The sequence below is a fragment of the Micropterus salmoides genome, unplaced genomic scaffold (assembly GCF_014851395.1).
Source record: "Micropterus salmoides isolate LMB-PRFRI ecotype aquatic unplaced genomic scaffold, ASM1485139v1 Ms_hic_scaffold_12, whole genome shotgun sequence".
Taxonomy (NCBI): domain Eukaryota; kingdom Metazoa; phylum Chordata; class Actinopteri; order Centrarchiformes; family Centrarchidae; genus Micropterus; species Micropterus salmoides.
This window is the reverse complement of record NW_024040263.1, coordinates 15,577,560-15,597,402: the sequence shown is the minus strand read 5'-3', so window position 1 is coordinate 15,597,402 and position 19,843 is coordinate 15,577,560. Positions and strand designations below refer to the sequence as shown.

The following is a 19,843-nucleotide window of genomic DNA, read 5'->3' as shown; positions in this document are numbered from 1 at the left end:
TGTGGCAACCCAGGAAAATGGATAATGATGTAGTGTCTTTCCAAAATTGTTTAATTGGTATGCAGTTCCAGGTGGCGTGAATATAATTATCAGGGTTATTTTGTGCGCAATGTGAACAAGTTTTGGATGTGAATCCCATTTTAAACAATCTTTGCCCAGTGTAATGAATTCTGTGGAGTACCTTATATTGTATGAGTTGTAGGTTAGCATTCTTTGTCATGAAACAGATGTTTTTGCAAATTTGGCTCCAGAAGTCGGCATCAGGAGTGATAGATAAGTCTATCTCCCATTTATTTGATAGTATGGATATTGTCTTGTCTGATTGTGATATTCCAGTTTACCTTATCCAAAGCCTTTTAAGTATATGATGGTTCTTGCTTCTTGTAATGATGAGTAATGCATTAAGTTAACCGGATGATAACTGAAACAAAAGACAATTCTAAATTTCCAGCTAATTTTGACACAGCCATAATTTCACTCCTCATAAAACCAATGCAACTTTACAATCAAGTTACCGCCCCATATCTCTCATCAATATAAACATAAAAATCATCAGCAAAGCACTAGCCCACAGAGTAAAAAAGTCATCGCTTCCATAATCCATCCAGATCAAATTGGTTTCATTAAAGACCAACACGCACACAGCAACACACGGAGACTGTTTATAAAGTGGAGCTATTATGGGCCAGAAATATTTATAGAACTCACCAGGGAAGCCGTCCGTTCCAGGTGCTTTATTATTAGGCTTAAATTTGAGTTGAGTTACTGATGAATGAAGTCATCTGGTTTGATTTTAATTAAATTGTGGTAAATCAATACTATTAAGAAATGAGTCCTCTTGACGTGGGTCAATTTCTGATGAGTAGAAATTGCTATAAAATTTTTGAAAGATTTCATTTATCTCATCTGGTGAATTGGTAGGCGTCCCTGCTGAGTCCTTAATGATAGAGATTTTTCTTTGTTTTTGTTTGATTTGATTTGTCACGTACTTACCACATTAATTTTTGGGGTGGAAATGTTCTTGTCTGAGCCTTTGTATCATAAATTGAGTTCGCCCATTCACACTTTCATTTAGCAGAGATGTATTTTTTCTTAATTCATTTTGGTTATCCTCTGTCGGGTTGGTTGTATTAATGTTTTCAAGTTATTAGATTTTTTTATTCCAGTTCAGCTTCTTGTTTTTTTTCCTTGAAAGAATTATATTATTTTTCCGCTTAGAACAGCCTTTCCTGTTTCCCACAAAAGAGTTGGAGATGACCCAGGGGAATCATTTCTTTCTAGGAAAGATCTCCACTCTCTTTTGATTTGGCTGTCAAAATCGGGATCTTGAAGAAGAGAAGTATTAAAGCGCCAGTCAGCAAACTTTTGAAATGTTGAACTAGTTCTGCATAAATGGTTATGATTATGGCAAGTTACTAAGCATTAACGGGGGCTAAAACGTAAATGGAGAGCACTGGAACCAATTTTTTTCCACTTCAAGCAAGTAAATGTACTTAGCTCAACAACTGAAGAGTACCCAACAAAGCTTAAAAATCAAGGGAAACTGGACTTGGTTGAAGATACTGGACAGTAACATCAAGTTCACACGAGAAGATGTTCACAACAACAGTTTGGCCTTCCTGGACTGCGCTGTACACATTGAAGAGGACAGGAGCCTGCAGATTGGTGTTTACAGAAAACCCACACACACAGACCAATACCTACTGTTCGATTCCCACCACCCACTGGAGCACAAGCTAGGGGTCATGAGAACACTACACCACAGAGCGGAAAACATACCAACAAGCGCCCAAGCCAGAGAGAAGGAACAGAACCACCTGAAGGGGGCACTTACAGCCTGTGGATACCCTAAATGGACCTTTGTGAAAACAGCCACAAGATCCAAGAAGAACAAAACTACAGGGGAGGAGGAAAAGAAGGTCAAACGCAACAACATTGTGATTCCATACGTGTCTGGAGTATCAGAGAAACTCAGGAGGATTTTCAACAAACATAACATCCCTGTGTTTTTTAAACCCAAGAACACACTAAGACAGTGGTCTTTGGTCCACCCCAAAGACCGCACACCCAAACACAAGAAAAGCAATCTAGTGTATGCGGTTCAATGCAGTGAGGAATGCACAGACCTGTATATTGGGGAGACTAAACAACCACTACACAAACGCATGGCTCAACACAGAAGGGCCAACTCCTCAGGTCAAGACTCTGCAGTCTACTTACATCTGAAGGACAGAGGACACTCGTTTGAGGACCACCGGGTGCACATTTTAGACAGAGAAGATGGATGGTTTGAAAGAGGTGTCAAGGAAGCCATCTACACCAGGGTTGAGAAGCCGTCATTGAACAGGGAGGGGGTCTACGCCACCACTTATCCCCCACTTACAATGCTGTCTTTTCATCTCTTCCCAGGAAACTCAACAAACGTAACCAATTGGCCTCAGGTGAAGATACCAACGATGGTCGTTCAGTCTTGGCCACAGGTAGTCTTAACGACTGTAACGACTGTCGTCACAGCAACAAGGAACACTAACGAACCAGCGGTATCGATGACCCGGGCCAACGACCCCACTGAGGTTAAATAGCTGAGTTTCCCTGCCAGTCAGTCAGAACTGAAGAAGTCTTTTGGATAAGGTCCAGTCCAAGTCCAAGTCCAGTTGCCCTTGATTTTAACCTTCGTTGGATAACTATGACCTGGATGACTGAGAATCTTCATAAACAACTGAAGAGTACATTTATTATAAGTTTGTTACTAAAGAGAATTTACCAGGTTTCAGATTTTGATGGAAGTGTAAACCAAGTATAGAGAAAGTGAGAGAATGCAGTGTAAAATACAGTTCACCGTTACTGAAATGTTGCTGGGACCATTGTTGGTATTTGGATTAAATGACAAATAAATTAACATTTGTTTTTTCAACATGATCAAGGCAGGTTTGGGTAATGAGAAGTGATCCGGGATGTAGCAGATTAGCCATTTATAGGCTGGTATGAACTAATAATAATTTCTCACTACAAAAAATAACATCAGCTGACATAATAACATCCATGCTTTAAATAAGAAAAACGTCTTTTAGAAAGATATATTGGTTTCATTGTATTCTCTAAGTAATCAATCTCTAACTAAACCTCACAGTTGACAATTTTATTTTAATATCTGAGCACTGCGTAACAATAGAGGGAGCCATTGCTTTCTTTATTGAAACAATTTGCTTGACAATTGTTGCAGCAGCCCTTCTTTACTGTAGCATCTCTAATTCACAATCCTATAGAGGGACCCACCTACACATCTCTCTCTCCGTCTCTCTCTGTCTGTGGCTTTCTCTCTCTCCCTCCTCCTCTCTCTCTAGAGGAGGGGGATGAGAGCAAGCGAGTGCAGTTTGAGTTGTGCTCTGCGCTCTATACCAGCCAGAGGTGTGTTTCGGCTCCACGCTCTGTATCTTTGGGTAGCAGCACCCCACCACGCAGCCAGCCTGAATGCCATGTCTAACAGCTGTGTTGGCAAAGGGTTACAGCTCATCTGAAGGGAAGGTGGCTTCTTGCTTTGAGGAGGACAGAAGATAAAAAGGAAGACTGACCAGTTGCAGAGAGAGGGGGATATAACTGACAGCCCCCCTCGCCTCACTAAACAGAGCAAAAACGGAAGGCTTTGGAGTATTCCATTTTTTCTTTCGTTTTATATTTTTCTTATTCCTCATCGCGGTGCTGGGAGGTGCTTCATCTTTTCATATAGTCTCTCTGTCCATCATTTGCCTTCTCATCTATTTCTCCATCTACCTGGTGTATAATTTCTTCTATTTATGAGTGAGAAAAAAGAGAAAGCAGGGAGGAGTTTTGTTTTCATTTTTGTCCTTTCTTTCCTCCTCTCCGCTCTTCCCTCCCTTTCACCAAACCATCTCATACCTGTCAGTCCCTTATAGCCATTTCATCTCTAACTGCTGCCATCAGTTCATCATCCACCATCCTACACCTCTTTCTATCTCTAAAGTCTGATGTTATTTGAACTTGGATGAATTTTCTTCAAAGACAACTAAAAAAATCCTCATGAATGACTCTTTTTTCCCCCCCCTTTCCTTCTCTTTTGGTCCCTCCACACCCATTTTCTTTGCATCACACTCTTGCGGGATTCTTAAATGTTACTCTAGGTAGGTTAACTTTCGTTTAGTGTCTGTCTATCTGTCTGTCTGTGTGTATTTGTGTGTGCTTTACGTATACATAAAACACACATCAACACACACATGCACTCGCACACTAAACTATGCCTAAAAAGACAGTGTTCTGTGAGTCAATATTGGTCTGGTCTCCTCCTCATCTGTTCTTCTCATCATGGCAACGTGTGCCCATTTTTAATTGTTGTCTTTGAGAAATCTTTTTATCTGTCCACTTGTCATGTCCCCTTTTCCATTTGATAAAGACATCAATTTGTTTTGCAACCTGTTGTGAAGAAACATTTTGTTTAGTCCTAAGGGAGAATGAAATTTATTTACAGGCACTTTGGCGTCCTTTTTATTTTTGATGTCAATTTGGCAAAATTTAAAAATTTTGTGTAAACTACATGAGATTCTCTTCATGTTATTTATTGAGCTGCATTCAAAGTTTGGAGCTAATGGCCATCTCAAGTCATTAAGAGTGTATCTCATTTCATGCTTGATTTGTGTTCATTTTCATTCTGCCAGTCCATCAGCAGCCATTAGTTCTTTTTACTGACCCTTCTCACACAATCCTCCCAACACACACACACAACCCTAAAACCTAAATACCCTCCTTATTATCATCAAAATATTTTTCAGAATTGAATCCTCGTGCTTCTGCATGTTTTCAATTTTCGCTTCCCTCATTTTGGTCGGTTTTCATCCAAAACCGTCCATTTTTCATTTCTGAAGCTCTTCCCCCTCCACTTGTATTCATTCTCGTCCTCCTATCAGGCAAGAGAGACCAGTTGGCATTAGTTGGATGCCAAACAGTGGATTAAGTGGGTAATGCCTTGCGGTGGATTTGAGGTATAATCGACAGTGTGCAGGTTGTCAATAGAGACAGACTCATAGACAGATTAAACATAGATAGAATATAACATCCCATCTCATCACTACCCCTCTCTTTTGCTCTGTCACATTTTCCTTCTTTCTTTACGTTGTATTTGATGCTTCGTCTCTACTTGTCACTGACACACCTTTTTGGGAGCGCTGTTTTAAAGCCACTGCTAGATTATTTGTTTTTAGCCCATATATCCATGGACATCTACCTAAAATTGACTGTGCGCTCAGCATTAAGGTGAAAAATTACACCCAGTAGCGTAGGCCCACACCAGCCACTTTAGTCTGCTTTCCCCTTTTCTTATGGACTGATAAAGTGGCTTAATAAATACCTCTTTCTTGTTCTGAGAGTGGGATGTCATCGTGAAGGAATATGAAGGACCACTCGTTTTGCTCTGTCTTTGCTTTTGTGTCTCAACTCTGCTCCTCTGTAAAACATCTCCACTACAGTCTATAAATTATGTGTTACAGAAAAGAGTTAATTAGGTGAGTAGTGAATTAATATAGCACCCACTTCCTCTTCGCAACTAAGTGTATGCACATGCATGAACAGTAGTAGGTGTGTGCACTGAATCTGTGTGTGAGTGCAAACGTACAGCTAATCAGGCAGTGTGTGTGTGTGTATGTGTGTGTGTGTGTGTGTGTATGTGTGTGTGAGTGTGAGTGCAAAAGTACAGCTAATCAGGCAGTGTGTGTATGTGTGTGTGTGTGTGTGTGTGTGTGTGTGTGTGTGTGTGTGTGTGTGTGTGTGTGTGTGTGCATTTGAATGTCTGCATGATACTGATAGATGTTCTGCATGAACTTTCATGAGCAGGTTCTTTGTGAAGGGTAATTTGTTTTATATTTTTCACCACATTTGCTTATACTCCTAAACCTTTCTTCACCCTGCTGTGACTAATTGGTTTTCTATCAGGCCATGAATTTGATCTTTATCCATTTTCTATATATTTACTGGTGTATCTCTAAGGATTTCATGCACTATCACTTCTCTCAATGGTGATTTTAAGCAAGAGAGATTTATCACTCAAGGGTGATTTCTAATTCATGGCAGACAGCAGCTTCAACACTCTCAATTAGTTAATTTGCTAAAATCTCTCTCCATCCGCTCTCTCAATTAGTCAAGTTGCCTTTCTCAATTAGTTGAGTGCAGTGTGCAGGTGCATGCATTTATATGCATTAATTTTTGTCCTCTTCCTCTCCTTATTGTGCCTTTTCAGTTGGTTGAGGTTTGTTAGCCAATGCTATGCTGATGCCCTCCTCCTCCTCCTCCTCCTCCTCCTCCTCCTCCATTACATTTCTTGTTCTGCTCGATGGATCTGCAACAGATCTCGTGAATCACAGATCTCTTGTGACTCATACAGCAGCTTTACTGTATCAAACTCTTCAGCATGACCTTAATGAGCACACTGTACACCATATATGATATACTAGGCTTTCTGTCTCAGAGTGCATCATGTGTTGCCTTAGTGAGCTGATGCTGTTAGCCTTTTTATAACCAGAAGTCTTACTTTGAATTGAAATTGTTAATTAACTTAACTATTAAACAAAGCAAGAACAAATTGAGTCACTCTTAATTGTTTCACACATAAAAAGCAAATTATTGAACATTTCCCGAGTGAAGTCTGTATCTTTTGCCCATGCTGAAATCTTTCTAAAGAAGGTGATTCCTGTCATTCAAGACCTGACCTTAACAACACACACTGTTTAAGTGTCTTAAGATGTTCTGCTGTCACTTACTGTTTAAAAATATCCTCAGGTTTCTTGACATTCATGTGCAAACATAGCATAACAAAGGGCATACTCACCTCTTGGGTTTCAGCCTAATGAAGACAAGTATTAAGACTGATTGCTGAGATCTTTAGATGCCTAGCATATCAAGAACACAAGTTAGTTTAATTCACATCAAAACGCTGCTTTCCCTAAACCAAATAATAAATAAAAAAGTTGTACTGACCAGAAAAACATGGTCCTTGTCTTGTTTCACCTGGACAAAAAATATATATTTGCCACACATTTTGATTTTGATAAATTAAGGAATTGAGATACATACATGCATTTAAACCTTGGCTTCAGTAAAAATAAAAGTAACCAAATAACATAATTCATTATCTTAAAAAAAAAAACTGTTGATACATGACATAGTGAGGAAACCAAGCAAACAAATAAATCTTATTCAGTTGTTTTATTCTAGGGAGTTTTTAAGGATATACAGCAATATTCTGCATGAGTCAAGCTATCAGTGTCATTTTAATATTACTATGAGAGTCAGAAATAATTAGACTTTGAGGGAGTGAGAGAGAAAGATGGATTTTGGTAAATAAAATTTGTTGAATGAATAATTCATTCACTGCCAGACAGGATTAAAATTCTACACGTGCAGATATCCTCCGACAATTTTCTTAAGGCTAAATCGTGTATACCTACATAGCCGACTTCCTCAAAATACACAGATAAACACACCCACATTTCCCTGTGAGCATATAAATGTGTATAATGACAACTCCCTTGATCTGCTAAAGAGCTGGAGGATGAAACATTAGACAGAACATACATTACTATGGCTGTAACTAACAATAATGTTCAATATTGATTAATATGTCGATTATTTTCTTGATCAATTGATCATTTGGTCTATAAAAATGAGAAAATAGATGAAAAATAGCCATCACACTTTCCCTGGAGTCCAAGATGATGTCTTACAATGTATTTTTTTGTCCAACCAACAGCCATCCCAAAGGTTTTCAGATGACTGTGGGAGATTTTTTTATTTTGCGATACAAAATTGACCAATGGACCATAATTAACCACCATATAATCTACATTAGCCCAGTATCATTAAAGGCACAAATATATATATTAGACACAAATTCAAACATCTCACATGTCAAACCTTGTGAGATTAGTTACTATTTACTGAGTGAAAAATCATGGGGAAACATCCCAGTAACACACAATATCAGGAAATACCAGTGCAAGGGAGAGCCATGTTTTTTAAATCTGTGAAAACAAATGAATAAAAGTCCGAAATAAGTACAGAGAAACATTAGGAGTGGGTGATATGGATAAAATCTGTCACAGTGTATGCAATTTTATATTCTTAGATGGTAATTTGTTTGGAAAATTTTTTATTTTTGATGATAAAATAACCAGAATGTCCATTTTGGGGAAACCTGGGAAATTGAGTACCTGACAAGTTGAGGTAATTCCCATTGATGCAGCAAACATATAAAAAGCAAATCAAGCCATAAAGCAGTTTAAGTGCCCCAATATTACAAGTTCCCCAATATTACCAGAGATATTAAAGAAGGGGTACTTTGATATAAACAATATGGCAAAATCTCTAATGACTAACCTAATATGTGCATATCAGGATATCATGTTGGGACCCACAGTTTAAGACACACTAGTAAGTATAAAACATGCAACGTGAGCATCTTCTATAAAAGAAATAGCACAGTAATATTTCTAGGCAACAGCATTCAGCACATTCAGATTGCAGTGAAAGGGGGCATGTAGACACAGCGGATTGACTGAGTTAAGCCTTGACCTCAGAGGCAATTGGCTTGTGTACACAGTGACATTCAGCCTTCACCAACAACACATCTATCCACAGCCATACTCTGCCATCTGACTTTCTCTTCTTCTCCCCTTCAGACTGAGAAAGAGAAGAGCGCAGAGCGGACTGGCAAATTGATCATGACTGGCTAAAGCAACCAAAGGCAAGGAGTGAAAGAAAGCTGAAGAAGAAGGAAGGAAGGGAGGGAAGAAGAAGAAGAAGAGGAGTACGTACACGCGCGCACACACACACACACACACACACACACACACACACACACACACACACACACAAGCGCACACACACACACACACAGACACACAGACACACTGCTGCTCATCTCCACGGCAACTGCGTTCACACGCTCACAGACTTCTGGGAGGAGACCTCGTCGAGCTGTATCACCAGCGTTGGAGGAAGTGGAAAGAGAATCGGATGGGAAGAGGCGAAGGAAAGAGCGTCCCTCCATCACTCACCATCCATCATCTTTTAGTTTCTTTATTGAGTTCACAGACATGGTGACATTTTGACTTGATAGTCAACTTTAAGAAGGTTGGATCTGCTTCTCTGCAGATTCATCTATTTTGGCCTCTTTCTAAAAATGTAAAATCATTTTTTCTCAGCAACTCACCGCACACCTCAAAATACAGTCCTCATGTGTTCACTAATAGTATTTTAATGAATGGTTTAATGTTAATTATTCTAAATTTTGTACACATTATTGCACAGTCGTCTTCCCCCACACTGATAAGGCCCTAGCATCGCCCAGCTCCGCCCTCTCCCAAACCAAGACCGCTCATCCCTCAACCTGTAAGACCCCACTTCAGTCTTCTGTGCGTGACTTCATCTGTCTACCATCCCTTCATCCGAGGCTATGAGAGGAGGAGTCGAATCCCAGATCACTCCATCATGCCAGTTCTGAAGAGTAGAGAGGAGATCCGGGCTGGCAATGTTCAAGGTAGGCCATTGATCCCAGAATTGTATTTGTGGTGTCTGTGAGCATATACTGAAACTTTTCTCCAAAAATCCACTTTATTTGCTGAGGTAAATTTCAGCTGAACATTGAACTTGTTTTTTCAAAAGTGGTTGTGATATATTTTGTTTGCTTGTCTTGCTTTTTGTTTATCTACTTCTCCCACACGCTGCATCCAGCTTAGTCTGCCGAAGCCACCGAGTAAACGGCAGGCGATAGTAACCAAGGCAACGGCTTCTGTGCGCTATACAGCTGTAGCCTATTTAACTTAAGTTAAAATTATAGGCTACATAACTTTACCTGATAGGCCTACATCTAGTTTTGCGGGGATGCTCTGCCATGCGAATTCTCCTGTTGATGTCCTATTTAGTAACAGTACGAGATTCTGGAAACTCACAAACAGCGAGGATTAGTCTCTCTGCCAATGATTTGTGCTCTGCGTCGCGTACAAAAAGTTCAAGACAAATCAACTTCTTTATGCTGCTCCCTGATAAAAGAAAAATGTTTCTGCTGATAATTATTCAGAAAAAAAAACAGATTTACATATGTTCCCCTGTTGCTCAGAAGGTGCCTGTTATGATGATATGATTGTGGCTCTGGACTGTGGCAAATAGCTTTGGTTTGATTTGATCACATTAATGTTTAAGTTGAGATTTACAAGAAATATTTTATTGCTACCGTCTAAAGGGAATACTAATAGGGAATAATTGGTTCTAAACAAAAAGTTGTAGAGGAATTTCTTTGTCTTTTTCCAGGATTGGATGGGAGCGTTTTTTGTTGATTTTTTCAAAGTTAGTAAAAATTCATTAGTAAATAGTTTGACAAATAAAGTCCAGCATATGTTAATAAATCTTTATGTTTAAATGTATGTGTAGAAGCCTTTGGCAATTCTTGAGGGAGGGAAAAACATTCATAGTGCTAAAAGGCAAACTGTCCTCTTTCGTCACACGTTCTTTCTCGCGGTGCTTTGTGAATGTGTTGAGATAAGGGTTAACGAGCCTGTAGCTTCAATAAGCCTATCAAAACGACGAGTTGTGCCGCTTCACAAGGGAAAACAGGTCTAGACAATAGTAACCATATAAAGCAAGAGAGTGGGGAAGCCAGAGCCTATTTTATTGCTGAGCTTGTGCTCCTTTCAGCAGTCGCTCAGGAGTTTGATAAAAGGCACATTAAAAAGTTGGAGGGACATGTAAAGATAAAGGAAAGACTCTAAGAGGCAGTGTGACAAAGAGCTCAAAGGGATAGTTCACACATGCCGTTCATGAGCACAGAATGAACTTTTAGACCAGCGGAGAGTGTGTTTGAACTTTTAATTTTCATCGTGTCTGTGTGAACAGAAAATGTGCAAAATCCTGCGTTCTGCTACAGTGTCCGGCTGCTGCCAATGGAGCAAGTCCAAGATTTGTCTCTTGGTGGCATCGCGGATTAGATTCTTGGCTGGATTGGTTTTTAGCTTTGGGTGAGACTAGTTAATGCTCACAAATCTAAACTGAGCCTTTCCCCATTTGCATCCACCGAATCAGGATCTGATGTAACTATCTAATTATGATGCTCCTCTTTGTTGAAGCGTGACTTAGAGGAGGTGTGTGAAAGCTGGTTTTGTCCCTCCCTCACAACACAACAGCTTTAACACTGAGCAGACCTACTGCATTCATTTCTTTGCTCACATATGCTGCAGAGACACTGCACTCTACAGCCTCTGAATTCCTCACCACAATATTTCAAATCAAAACTTCATCTTCAGTCTCAACAGTTGGGTATTGGCTGCATGTGAACTCTGTTTCTAGGGCAGATTTCCTATCTAAAAAAAACAAGGGGAAAGAACATGTCAGAGGGGCAAGCAAGGGGTTAAGGTGTGGCAGACAGAAAAAGAGACAGGCAAAGACCCAGGCGCAGGCTGCAAATCCAGAAGGAGCTTCACTGACAGTGGATGAAGGAGGCAGCTTTGTATAGACAGATGTAGCTCTGAGTGCGTAAGCAACAAGGCCTAGGTGGGGCGTGTTGTTGCAGCGTCGTGATGCTGCAAGTCTTTGGAGAGTGGGTTGGGTAGAGGGGATTACGGGATCCGAGTGCTGGCTTTCTTGTCAGGCAGGCAGAATGGCCCCTGTTGTGATCGGTGGAGCGTGAACAGAGTGGCGGCATTGAAGTGCCGTGAATATATGGGCGTCGAGATGTTGACGCTGGCGCTCACAGACAGTTTTGGATACGAGCCTCACGTGACCAGCTTTACAAATGCTGATTGAGTCGTTGAAGGATTACAGGTGCTGAACAGCCAGTTGTTACTCAGAGAGCGAGAGAGGGAGAGAAGTAGTTACACAATGCCTCAGGAATGCCGCCGTCATCCATGCATTTTTTCAAGAAATGATTCACACAAACAATCTAAAAGAAATAAGAATTTATCATTAACTGGGTTGCCAGTTCTCTGCACATAGGCAAAGAGCACAGAGGTCGTTCGCGTAGCCCTTTCATTTATACTTGTGTGGTGTTTATTTTTTTTATTTCACCGTTTCGAACCTGCCTCTTGACAGGAGATGGAGCAACCAATCAGCTTGCTTGACGTGCAGGTCTGTGCAATGCATTGTTGAGATTTTGGGGGTGTGCACCTCAGCTCTTCTGGGAGCTCTTTCCAGAAGCATCATTCTAGCTTAATACAACAGACCTGCATTGCAATTGTAAATTCTATCTTCATGTTCTGAATGTTATTAAGTTTAGTTGTTTTTCCCAATAATTGTTTTGGGGGCTTCTCTAAAACAGCTTATACAAAAAACATTAACAAAAAATCAAGTTCCAACGAATCAGCCATCTGTAGTTAGTAGTCTGAATGAAGTCAAGTGCAATCTGTTAAGCTGAATCTTAAACTATGTTGTACAATTAACGTTGCTCCCTTCTTTCACGCTGCCTCGGATGTGTCACTTGAGTGATGTGCTAACGTTAACCCAGCTGCCTTACAGTAACGTTACTGTGAGGCAGCCTCAACTTTATTCATGATTTTTATCTATGCTGTCAAATCCAAAATGCTTCTTCACATCACTCTTTGTGGTAGTTAAAAAAAGACAGTCCAGACATACAGTGTTTTATTAAATTGTAAATACCATCCCATTTTTGTTGAGACAGAAACTCAAGATGCCTCTTCCACCTCTCCTCTTCTATACCTAGTCATGTGTGACTGTGAGAGAAGGAGGAAGAGCTAAGAATAGAGAAAAGGGGGCCCAACACTGTGATGCCGCCTCTACCCGTGTTGCTTAGCTTCTTGGTGTGCTTCTTAGTGCTGATTTGTTTCTGAAGTCAGCAGGCACTCACAGCTTTCGCTGATATCTGCTTGTGCAGGCTCTGCTTGAACTGAACACAATATAAACTGTAGCTATTGCTGTATAGATCTGTCTTTCACCCTGTGTTTGTTCATTAATGACATCAGAACGTCTGGGCTGGCACACGCAGAACTTTCATCAGAAACCGTCACTTTTCACGCCAAGCCAAAGGGAGGCCTTTTGAAGCTCTTCCATTGACAGACAGAGTAGAAAGTGAGAGTATTTCATATAATTTTTCAAACAGATGGAAGATTCTGATAAAGACAAGACCTACGGGCTGAGAAAAGGGTCGAGGTGAAGAGATGAGAGGAACCGATGGAGGGTCTGATAGCTGAACGAGAGCAATATTTGATGATGCTGTTCTCAAAAGGAAAGAAACCATGTCATGCACATGGCTTGGATAAGAGGGGATGGTAATTATGTTTTCAAAGAGGGAGAGAGAATGATGAAAGAAAGAAGAGGAACAAAAAGCATCAGTTTGAATCAGAAGAAGAAATGGGTCTGTGTCATCAACAGACTTAATTAGGAGAAAATGTTGACAGGTTCCGATCTTGTTGACGGCTATTTCGTTTGTGTAAACTGCCATACATCAATAATAATACCTGTTGGAAGTAAGACTGAAATTATTGTTTTTATTTCCATCTTTCATAAGGGAACCATTAGAAAAACTATTATGTTGAAATCTAAATGTTCTGCACCGCTTTCTCTGTTGTCTTGTTGATATTTCACAACTTTGTAGCAGCGCTATTAGCCAGTGGCTGTGTTTGCTAACCTCTTCCAAGCGCCAATGAATCTGCCCATATGATCCTCAGTGTAGGCAACTTCTCAATTAATTATCCGTGACTTGAGACTGGGAGTGGGTTTGGAGAGCAGACATCTGCAGGGGTGAGGAGGAAATTACCCCTCCACATATAGAGACTCTAACATGAAAGAACAACTTAGACTCAGCGGGAAAGAGCTGCAGTTTTCAGTCATTTATTTCTAACTAAGCAGAGGAACAGGTGATCAGTGTGACAGGCAAGGCTGAAAGGTAGAGCAGGGGGGTAAACTGGATGGTGAGGAAAGAGAAAAAGAGGACATGTAACCATGTGTCTGGGGCTCTGCTGCCGCATTTAGGCCTAAGTGGATGGGAGTGTGTAGGCTTACATTACTGAGATTTGTTTGTGTGAGATTTGTTTGTGTGAGATTAGGTGTGTGCGATTGGATCTTGAAATAAATGTTCCAGGTTCATGTTGGATGAAGAGCTGAGGTGATTAGAAAATCAATTGTCAACTATTCTGATGATTGTTCAAGTCCATTTTCAAACCAATACATCCCTTTTGACCTAGCCCCATCGTCTCTGTTACTCCTTAGGTTTTGGACACCAGAAATTGGAAGATGCCACATAAGGCCACATTAGGAAACTATGAAATTTTAACTTTTTTCTGACATTTTAGATTACAATCTCCAAAACCAATAAATATCACCGCCAGATCAGTTTTGAGCTCTTGTATTGGATTGCATTAGATTTTACAGGTGTAGATAATAGTCCACTGGCTGTATATTTAAAAGTGTAGAGAATAAAAACAGTGAAGCTATAAAACAGACCGAGCACACAAATGTTCGAAACAGACTTAATATCGATTATTTTATAACCATTTCTTAGCCAAGTTTAAAATCTCTCTCACTCTTGCAGCTGTACATGAATGCATGTTTGCCCATGGAGCTCCTGAATCTCAAAGAAATAACATTAGTTGAGCTTCATCCCGTTGCAAAACTATAACAGTTGTAACTGAATTCTTTATAAATCAAAAATACAAAGGATTTCGTAAGACCTTAGCTAACAAAAAGTAACAAATTGAGGATATAATCATTTGTACATCTTGGGCTATCAGCAATGAGTCTTAAATCTAAGTGGATCTACTGATGAAAAGAACTTAAAAAAACCTTTCTTAAATGAAAGCCCAAAATGTAGATTGATTCACTGCTCACATAATCTTGTGAGGTTGTGATGATAATATATGAGAGTGGTTTCGGCCAATAATCTGAGAGACTTGATAAAGAATGGAGACCCACGGCCTGCTGCTGTGGAGAGACGTTGGTTCCAGTCCAGACCTAAACAACTCTGTAGGTGCTAAATTTAACGTATTTATTGAGTTTGTTTTATAGACATGAATGGTAAATTAGTCATTACACAGAAGCTTTATATAAATTAAACAAGTAATAAATATAATACTCTGATACATGTAAAAAGAAATAGTAAAAAATAGTAAATAACTATAAACAAGAAATGCTAAAACTAAAATGACAAAATTAAAAAGGTCTGTTTCTACTTTACCTGGTATTTTAAGTGATTTTCTCCATTAGTGGCCAAGATCATTTTATGGCTGTACCCTAGAAAACACTCTTGAGTCTTCTTCTTCTTTTTTTTTAACATTGCAATCACAGAAATCAGCCCTATGTCACATTCTCAAGGTCAATAAGTGCATAACTGAACACACTTGCTATTGTTGTTCAAAGATACAGACATCAAGCTGTGCACAAAATGGGTTGGTGAAGTGGAATATATAGAGAAAGGTGTGGTAATAATTAATAATTAATGCTCAGCCAGTCACATTACTTGTCACACCTTTAAAACAACAGTGCGGATTACAATGGTGCCTTGTGTGCTCTGTGTGCTCACACAACGGAGAGGAGAGTGCAAACCAGGTTCTCCAATTAGGAAAATCATGTAGTTTGGTAGATTCAGCGTTAAAAGATGTGAATATACAGTGCCACAAATACAAAGCTAAAGCCAGGTTATGTTGCCTTTTTAAGTTCAGTTTACATTTGTTGGGACACTTAAACCCAGTGACCTTGTTTTCCTTGTTTTTTGAGTTTAATGTTGTGAGACAGTGATGCACAAATACTGGTAAAGATCACCCATTGATATTTAGCTCACTAGAGATTTTGCCAAAAATACAACCATGGTCCTCATTTCTGATGTAGGACTAAATACGTCTACTGATTGGATGTGGGTTTCTCTTATGGAATCACTACCATAAGATGAGATGTGATGTGTTGAAAAACAGATCTGATCCAAAATCACAAAATACCTCATTTGCACACTCTGCACGACACAACCATATCAAACAAATGGCCCGAAATGCATTTTGAGAACAGAAAAATAGCAACACGTAGTAGTTTTACATGTGATTTGTGTCCTTGTGTCCTTTTCACACCCATGAAAACTGGGCCCAGAGGGGCTTGTGGTGACTGAAGTGTCATATGATTGTTTAGACGTGCTCTATAACACATAAAAAGTGTGCTTTCTTTAATATTTGTTATCAGTATATAACAGCCTGGATATATTATTAGCATAACACTTGAATAAACTCAACACAATGACACGGCCTGGCACAGAGGGGCCTGCTTGCAGGCAGTACAGCTACAGGTGCTGGCAGAGGTGTGAGGACGCCTCGTGGGAGACTGCAGAGGTCTCGGGCCAGTGTGAAGCCTCAGTGGCCTAAATGGAATTATGAAACAGATAAAGTGGATAGTATGTCATTCATTACAACTTGTCTCATGAGCCTTTGGTGCCACTGGCTTGCTATCAAGACCTCAAGAGAGCAGTAGCTCTTAAATGCTCAAATTCTGCCACCAGTAAAGTAGTGATACCATATTGGATAAGAATGTGAATAGAAAACATGTCTATGTTTCAGCTTTTCTGAAACACCAGTTAAAGAAACCTGAGAAAACACATTACGGGGTGAGGCTGAAAAGAGCTCGTGTGACCGGCACTTTAAAGACTGCCCTGTTTCAGATAAAGAGGGCTAACACATTGTGTCAGATTGAGTTAAAACACCCTCTAGAAAAGACAAAAACAAGCTGCAAACCAAATAGTATTTCTCAGTATGGACTCTCGTGACACACTGTATAGATTGCAGAGACATGGCATAGGTCTACAAGTGCTGCACAACAGTTTCATAGCTAATTGTTGTGGACCAGGAGGATGTGGGGGCCCCTGTGTTTCTTCAGAGGGGGACACTCCACTTTAAATCCAGAGCAGGAGCTATAACCTCAGTTGAAAAAATGGCTTCAATGAGGTAATGAAGACTCAAAATGAAGACCTGCCTCGTTTTCTTCATCCTTATGCCTCTGAGTGTGTATATTTGGTTTTGCATGTATGTGTGTCGCACTGGTGTGGTCATGTGTATGTGTGCACTTGCAGTTTTATATGTGTGTGCTCTCTGTCTTGGTCAGTTTATTGGCCTCTGATGAAGAGACCATATAATGTTATTTAGAGAACCAAGGCAGCCTCAATACGACAGCAGCGCTCCGTAGTGCGTCTCATTATAGGTGCAATTAGCATGGAGGGGATTCTTGACCAGATTAAAGTGTCCTTAATGAAACACCCCTCTTCAATAAACTAGTGATTTTCTTTCAGCTATTCTATCTTTCTACAAGATAGTAGTGAGATGACAGATTATTCAATAGAATACTGTATTAGATTAAGATTACTCTACGACTCCAATAATACTACATGATACGCACTGTTGGTTACTGTCCCTTATATGTATAACTTACGCAACTTATGTAACGTACGTAACTTAAATAAAAACATACAACTCTTTTGTTTCACACTGGAAACAAACACCCCCAGTCTCCTGCGTGAAAGTCCAGTTTCTGGCCTACCCTTCTACCCGAATTACCTATTACTCTGACTTTTCTGGTAAATATCCTACACATACCTTTAGTGTTCAAAAGTGACGCTACAGGGCTTCCCCCCAGTACGTTGAACTATGACGCTAAGGGGTTTCCCAGTGCCTTACATACTGACGCCAGTGGGTCTTGACCATGCGTCCATATCTGACGACTGGGGAATGAGAACGGGTTTGTTTGTTGTGGTACCAATAAGAAAAATATAGACTAAAATAAAGAATAATACCAACTTAATCCTTTAATGTGATTGTTAGCCACAATATGTTTTTAAAGTAGTTTTCAACAGCAGCATAGTCTATTTTTATTCAATTATGATCGTGGCGGTATAGTGGAGTGTCAGTATATATAACAGAAAAATGTTCAGCTCACTTTGACAGTTGACTTTGTGGGAGTGAATTGAATAATTACAGAGGATGTAAATAGAACGTGTGTTGGCTTCCACCACCCCTGCAGGAGAGTCATTATACCTGCATGATGCCTGATTACCTGACTGAACACAACAATGTCACACAGCTCTGACTGACACATCAGCATGAATGTCACCAAAAACAACCAATTTTTGTTTTGGTGCAGGTGATTTAAACCCTTGTTTTTCTTAAGACTTTTGGCCATCCCCTCACCAGAAATATTTTGATTCTTTATTGAATAAGAGCAAACAGAAAGGTTAAGGATAAGTGGGATTCAGACTTTACTCTCTTCATCTTTCACTAATCTTTGTCACAACTATAGATATAACAACATTTTTTCTTAAACCCAGAGGTTGCTGTGTTTTGTAAAGTCGACAAAATGTGATTGTCTTTTCCTCTGCTCCCCTTTATCTAATTGTAAAGGTCACCTGCATCTAAATTTGAATAACAGCTTCTTACTGTGTTTTCAAGGCCCCTCTGAACACTGAGGTGTATGAGACAGTTGCTGATTTACTGCTCTGATGTTTAGGTTAGCTTAGGTTAGGTGTGTTGTTTAAAAGGGCCCTTTACCTGGATGCTGCTGCATGCTAACACTAGAGATAATAATCAATAAAATACTGATGATTTTGTCACTAGTTTAAATAACTACTAAGCATTTGACTTAGGAAACAGGTTGGGCGGATGTGTTGGAAAACCAGTCTCTGGTTAATGAAATAAAGCACATTTTTGAATTATTGATGATATATTTGAGTTGTAACAGTAAAAAGAAATGTCAAACATTGTCACCTGCTGTGGCATCTCTCCAGGGGATATCTAGACCTTTAAAATTAAATGAAAACACTCAACTCTCAAAGATTTTTTCTTTTTTTTTTTACGGTTGTCAGGTCACACTGTGTGTATATATTAAAGCTATAGCAGTGTTAAAATGACTTTTATAATGGATTAAAGCACATTGTTTTTTGTATGATTTGTTATTATTTATCAGTCATGTCAGATGCATTGTGTGTTTTAGTGGAGATGACAAAAGTATCACTCTTACCTGTAACTGACCACCCACTGAATGTAAATGGGCTCCTTAATAGATATGCCTGTCAGCTTATGTTATCCTCAGTGCCTTTCAAATGCTATACAGCACAGCCCACCGCATAAAGTCTCCAGGGATATAGTAGAGGCTGATAATGATGGCCTACGTGTGTTTTAAATAGCATGAGTTTTAATGTCTCTCAAGCTGCTGCTTGGAGCCTCTGCAGTATAATCCCAGAAAAAAAAAACATCTGACTGTTACAGTCCACACATATTTATTACTGTGGGAACTGACAGGGGACGAGATGATCAAGGAACATGGCTCATGGCTTGATTGATCATGTGGAGTCTTTATCGTTAGATTGGAAGTCCATGAATGTGAGAGTGTGCAGTTACACGTCTCAAGCAGCTCTGGTTATTCTATTGGTGGTTTGTGCCATTGACATGACTGATGCCTCCGTCTTATTAGCATGATGTAGCTCAACCCAGAGCCTCCTTTCTGATGTACATGGACCACACTTGTGTATGTCTCTGTGCATGTACGGACACATGTAAGGGCACACACGTCTTCATGTTGGAAAAACAGAAGCCATATAAGCTCAGTACTTGACCTACACAGTGCATATGTTTTGCCAGCTCAGTGTTCTTGCACGTGCGTCTTTACGGCAGCACGAGGTAGAAGGTTACTCAACGTCTGCAGCAAATTACTGGATAAAAGCAATGGACACATGTGGGTGTGTTGTGTAGCCATTCATGGCCACTTATTCATGTTTTCCCTGCAATGCATTACTGTAATGTTACTGTGTAAGTGCTCTAATGGACACACAAGAGGACATAAATTCACATGTCAACTTGGATTTTTTGACGCA

At 39.8% G+C, this 19,843-nt stretch overlaps 1 protein-coding gene across 5 annotated transcripts in view; it reads left to right on the top strand.

Annotated features, from left to right (window-relative positions):
* The first annotated feature begins 3,371 nt into the window (after positions 1-3,371).
* grin2bb (glutamate receptor, ionotropic, N-methyl D-aspartate 2B, genome duplicate b) overlaps positions 3,372-19,843 on the top strand; it is a 103,178-nt gene continuing 86,706 nt past the window's right edge. The window contains exons 1-3 of one of the 5 annotated variants that reach the window (XM_038713614.1): positions 3,372-3,706; positions 8,682-8,809; positions 9,313-9,541. In XM_038713614.1, coding sequence (XP_038569542.1) covers positions 9,533-9,541 — 9 coding nt within the window. In that variant the 5' untranslated portion in view covers positions 3,372-3,706; positions 8,682-8,809; positions 9,313-9,532. Of the gene's footprint in view, positions 4,140-4,166; positions 5,514-8,681; positions 8,810-9,312; positions 9,542-19,843 lie in introns of those variants that run through there. The other 4 variants (XM_038713613.1, XM_038713616.1, XM_038713617.1 and 1 more) reach the window with 4 other exon arrangements.